Source organism: Centrocercus urophasianus, unplaced genomic scaffold (genome assembly GCF_019232065.1).
Source record: "Centrocercus urophasianus isolate 14NV4802_14NV808 unplaced genomic scaffold, USGS_Curo_1.0 seq_11, whole genome shotgun sequence".
Lineage (NCBI taxonomy): Eukaryota > Metazoa > Chordata > Aves > Galliformes > Phasianidae > Centrocercus > Centrocercus urophasianus.
This window is the reverse complement of record NW_024884253.1, coordinates 21549740-21555475: the sequence shown is the minus strand read 5'-3', so window position 1 is coordinate 21555475 and position 5736 is coordinate 21549740. Positions and strand designations below refer to the sequence as shown.

Sequence of the window (5736 nt, the reverse complement as noted above, 5' to 3'; positions counted from 1 at the left end):
ATTAATTGGGGCAGGGTGAAAGGTAAATCCCAAAGGAGACTCAGTTCTTCCTCTGATGTTGCTAGAAGATACATACACATGTGTGTGTATGTATGTATGTGTGTATGTTTATGTATATGCACACATATTTTTACTATGATTCTTTAGCTGAGGGCTAAAAGATAATCAGCTTCAGTACAGGTCAAGGACCACTTGAGTAGTTTGGATGAAGTCATGCAAAAATCAAGTGGAGTTGCCACAGATCTGGCTGCCCCGTCTATAATTACACCAATGGGAGACAAATACAAAAATAGGTAAACCTTGATTACTCTAGAAAAAAAGGCTGTGGTTGTACAGTTAAGCAGAAGCCTGGACTGCAACACTCAGCGGTGTTGCTCTGCCCTCTACAGACGACATGGTGTAATCACATCTTACTCCCAAAGACGCTTTTAAAGTATGTCTAAAACAGCAGAATTAAAGCTGTCAAAGTGAATTGAACACGCATAGGAACTACCCTCTAGGGTATAGGGTATAGCATAGGAACTACCCTCTAACCACACACTGTGACACTGCAAAGCATGAGTAAGGTAAGTTGGGGGTATTTGTGAGACAGTGCTTCCTGTGAGTTCTTACCACATCCACACTGCCTATTCAGAATGTGAAATAATTGTTGCCCCAATGGCACCAATACCTGGAACTCAAGTGCGAAATGGATTATAAGAGATATTTAGGTCGATTACTCTAATTTGTGTCATGCAGAATTTCTTCATGCTGGAGAAACAAGATTTATTCCAATGCCCGTAGGCAGAGCAAGTTCTTCCTGGTACTTTGTCATAACATCTAGGAGACTGCAAACGGAGTGCTTCCTTCACCCATAACCCCACCTTTAAGTGCTATGAAACTAGTGATAGCCTGCCTTCACTGACACATGAAGGTACCAGCATCCTGCTCTGTAAGTTCAGCTATATGCCACCTCCCACAGCAACTGCCTCCAACTTTTATCCTAGCTAAGCGTTCAAGAAATGTGGTAAATGCATCTGCCTTTTTGAATTCACTTCAATTTAATGTACTGTCCATGTGCTGTCTGATAGAGAATGATAAAACTCTTTTACTTCATACATAATTGCTTCATCCCCACTGAGGTAAGAAAACAACATCTACTTGCTCTTTCTCACGACCTAGCAACACTTTTTTATTGGTGGAATTTCATGACCCTTTCAACAGAGAAAACATCATTTTTGTAACTCTTCTCTTAGACAGGAACAACGTATTAGAGTCACAGTTTTCAAGACACACAATTCAGATTTGTTCCACTTCTTCATTTTACTGACACATCTACATTTTAAAAAGACATTCCTCAATGCACGTATGCCCAGTTCCAGGCACGGTAGGTGGCTCTCACAGATGAGCAGCACATGGCACTCCTTTATTTCCATCCCCCATAGGTTGGCTGTCTGTGGTGATCAGATTGTTGTATAAAAGGCAAAACTGGTTGGGCCCAGTGTGAAAAAAAAAAGCCTGGTAGGATGAGTTTGCTTTGGCATCTCCCAAAACAGCGCACTGTGTGAGTGCCACTTGTGCCAGCTGCACACTCAGGAAAGAAAGAAGCGAGCGGTCTTCTAACAAGTGGAAACTTCTGGTGCCTCACATTTACAGAATGCTTTAAGTAAAAAACTGAAATACTTGCTCAGAAAAAAAGAAATCTTTATTCAATTTTACACAACGCAGACCCTGCCGCATGTAACACTACTATGCTTTAGTATGTTAAACTCTATGGCAGGCCAATATCTTTAATAAAAAAGTCATAAAGTAAAGCTGTAGTAAAATATATTATGTACATCAGAACTTTGTTTCTCTTTATAAGTACTGCATGAACACAGATTTTAAGAAGTTGCTATGACATTAAACCACCAACTACATTTCCAACTGCACTTTTGCATGGATTCTCATTTTGTTACACCTATTGCTTGTTTTGTTGAGGAATCTGCTATGGACTAATGCTGCAGGCTAGAAAATTTCCAAGTACATCACCCAAGCCAAATGAAAGTCTTGTTATCACCTTGCCTACTTCCCAAACAGAAATGGTATTATTTCTTCCAAAGCAAAAATTAAAGGAAAATAATGATCACATTTATACTCAGCAAAGCTGTTCTCCAGTACTTCAGTCTGACAACAGCTGAATGGCATTCTGAAACAAAATTCTTCCTGTAATCCCAGCTGTCTCAGAGAAGTGACACAGAAATATCATGTAAACTCTGGGCTATATCTTGAGAACCTTCGTGCAATCTTAGAATACTTTTAAGCACAGAAGCTCCAACGTTACATCCTTTTACATTCTTTTCATTTGAAGAGGTTTGTAACACCTAACACTGAAGGTAGGGAACTCAAATGCTTAATACCAGTCCTCTTTCCAACAAAATAATTACATTTAATGACACACTATTCTCAGATCTAGAAATACATTGAATTCTGTAATGGAGAACACTACAATAAGCATTATTTCTGCATGTGTCTGTAACTTCACTTGGACAATGTGCTGCCATCTATACCCCATCTATCTGACCAAGGTCAGGACCAAGTAAATATACTTGAATAAATGTGATTTCAGAGGAATGCTCAGGTTTCAGTACACACTTACCAATAAAGATTATCTTTTAACATTTTCAGGGCTTGGAGTGTGGTCTTAATGGTGTTAGTGGCAAGATCATTTGATAACAATCACGTATGAGAGCACACTGTTTCTACAACTGTCTGGGTTAATAGAAGACTGAGGGCTGAGGTGACATAAGAAAGCTGCTGATGTAATGGTATCAATCAATATTCACAGCAATTTTTACTTCTTCTGCACTTTTAGTCTACATGTCTCAATTCCTCCCTAGCCTCCCCTTTTCAGGTGCTGCAGGTCGTCTTCTTGTCATAACAGTCACTAAGACAGATGCACTGAACTTTGTTCCAGCAAGGCTCCACACTTGGTAGTTCTAGAGAGGGTGACAACTTGTTTAAAACAGGGTGCAGGAGACATGCTTCTTTTCTTAAGTCACATGAGACTTGGTCTCACCAACTGAGACAGGTGCTAGGATTTGGCTTGTTTCCTGCTCACAGTGTTTTCTACATTATGGCACCTGGAAGCCCTGATCAAAGCAGCATCCCATGGGGCTACCTGGTCATCAGTCTCAAATGGCCTTGAAACAGGCAAGCCAAGACAACTCAGCACTCTTTGAACTGCCTTCAAGAAGAACAAAATTTCTTCTTCTCTTTGCTTGTTAATAAATTAGGCATTATAACGGAGTTGTTCTCTCACCATTACCTGGTTCTAACTAGTGTTCTCCAGGAATGGAAACAGCTTTGACCCATGTGAACAAAACCAACGAACACTCACCTCTTACAGTCCACATAAGGACTATCTCTTCACTGAGGAGAGAAAGGTCAGCTGACCTCTTCCAGTATTAATCAGCTGGTCTCCTGTTTATGTGTCTCCTGAACCTGTTGTTTTAGACTTGTCACTGTTGAAACTGCTGTCTGAAACAGCAATTGTGTTGAAAATAATACCTGGCCCCAAAGTTTGCATACACCGCTATGCCAAGGGAGACTGAAGTATCTCTCCAAAGCCAATTCACCTCTGAGCCTACTAGCAAGGCTGTGTGTGCCACTGCAACATGCACATGCACTCTACAGCACCAAAGCACTGTGCATGTAAGCACTGCTAGGTCTCCCAGGCACACTACAAGTCCTCTAAAAGCTTTAAAAAACGCTCATAGAAGCAGAAGGTGAGCAGGAAGCAGAATGCATTATGCCTCTGGTCACAAGCAAAATCTGCTCTTTCAGAAGGGTACAGAAAAGGCTACAAACTCAAGAGGTGACTTTTCTAAGAAAGATCATGTAATTGTTCTAAAAAAGCTCAGAAGAACAACAGATCGATCATGTACAAATTACAGCAATGAGCAAAATGCCACAAAAACAGAAATAGATCAGTAGACTTAGAATTTGCACAAAGAAAGTAATTTTGAATTTATATGTAGAATATAGAATCATAGAACAGTTCAGGTTGGAAAAGACCTTAAAGATCATGGGTCCAACCACGACCTGACCATACTACCCTAACTAACAACCTTCCGCTAAACCATGTTCCTGAGCACCACAACCAAATGGATCCGAAACACACCCAGGGATGGTGACTCAACCACCTCCCTGGGGAGCCTATTGCAGTGCTTAACAACCCTTCTGTAAAGAAGTTTTTCCTGATATCCAACCTAAACCTCCCCTGGTACAACTTGAGGCCATTTCCCCTCGTCTTGTCACCTGCCACCAGTGAGAAGAGACCAGCTCTGCTCTCTCTGTAAGCACCTTTCAGGTATTTGAATATTACACACTGCATAGCAGAAATACTAACAGACTTCCCATTATGGGACCTTTCAATAACATGACTGCCAAGATAATCCTGACCTTCCTTCTTCTCCCCTGAAACCCAAATCCATCCCTGTGTTATTTATACATTGTGAAAAGCAGGAGTTCATAAACTACAGTGACACTAGCTACAATCAAGACAATTCCCCAAGTAACATAATACTGGAAGTAGTGTTATGATGTTGCTGGGGGAAGGGAGTGTAACAGGGCAGTTACACTTTCTGAATAACATTTGGACATGAGGCTGAAGTGAAAGCTACAGAAGCTGAAAAAAATCCAAATGTGAAAGTCAGTGGGGATGTACCGCTTTCTCACTCCTTACAGACTGAGCCTTTTTTTCCCTTGAAAGTATCGACAGAAGTCATACAGTCTTCAAAACATCTTTTAAATTGCATGTTTAATAGTTGTACAATAACCTGTTCATCTCTTGCAACGAAGGCTGAAGGGAAGTCGAAGAAATTCCCTGTGGTAAAAGTCCTGAGTCAGCAGAAAGTGCTTTGAAGAAAGCAGTCTGAATTGGAAAGAAATTTCCAACACCTGCAGATTTTGGCTACTGTCAGCTCAAATAAAGTGTTGGGGGTGCGCTGAAACCTTGGAGGTGAGAGTTGATCTTGCAGTATACTTTTAGGAGATCTACAACCACTTGCTCATTAGCAGCTATGAGCAAAACAAAACAGTATTAATTTCTGTGCAGAAATGTATACACTTGTGTGTCATGGCTGCATCTCAGCCCACTGTTTTCTCCGAGTCCAACATTTTGCAGCCAAGGGAAAAAAGGCTCTGTGCTAGATAGGAGGAACATGCTTAAGGTGCTTTATCTGTGTCTAAATCTGTCCTTTTCCTCTTCCTTTCTCTTACACTGCTGAATATGAGCCTTAGCATTATTTAGTCTCCACAAAACCTACAAATTGTTTCTCCTAATAATTCAACTCCCCATACTGCTTGCAATACAAAGTGAAAAAAAGAGTTTTTGGATAAAACTCTGAGTGTTTTGATCTATTTCTAAATAGAAATATTCAGGTTTCTCTCTGTTGCCAGAAAACTGCAGGTACCACACACAGGAGGACTTCATTCTGCATGTTTACCACAAACCCACCGAAGCTGCTGGTCTGCCTGGAGGTCAGTTAATTCACTGATGGATCTCCAGCTGCACTGACAAGCATACGCTCGCGATCCTTTCTTCTTTATCATCTTTGCTCTCAGTTTATTGAGCTCAGGCATGTTATTCCTGTCAAACAAATGAATTCAGTTTAAAACTGTTCCTTCCCTTCCCTTCCCTTCCCTTCCCTTCCCTTCCCTTCCCTTCTCTTTTCTTTTCTTTTCTTTTCTTTTCTTTTCTTTTCTTTTCTTTTC

At 40.7% G+C, this 5736-nt stretch overlaps 1 protein-coding gene across 2 annotated transcripts in view; it reads right to left on the bottom strand.

Moving 5' to 3' along the window:
* Window positions 1–4269: 4269 nt before the first annotated feature.
* The window catches only part of CFAP418 (cilia and flagella associated protein 418), an 8047-nt gene continuing 6580 nt past the window's right edge, over window positions 4270–5736 (bottom strand). The window contains exons 6-7 of one of the 2 annotated variants that reach the window (XM_042808987.1): window positions 5480–5611; window positions 4270–5040 (exon numbers count right to left, since the gene is read on the bottom strand). In XM_042808987.1, the coding sequence (XP_042664921.1) occupies window positions 5034–5040; window positions 5480–5611 (139 nt within the window). In that variant the 3' untranslated portion in view covers window positions 4270–5033. Of the gene's footprint in view, window positions 5612–5736 lie in introns of both variants that reach the window. The other variant, XM_042808986.1, reaches the window with a different exon arrangement.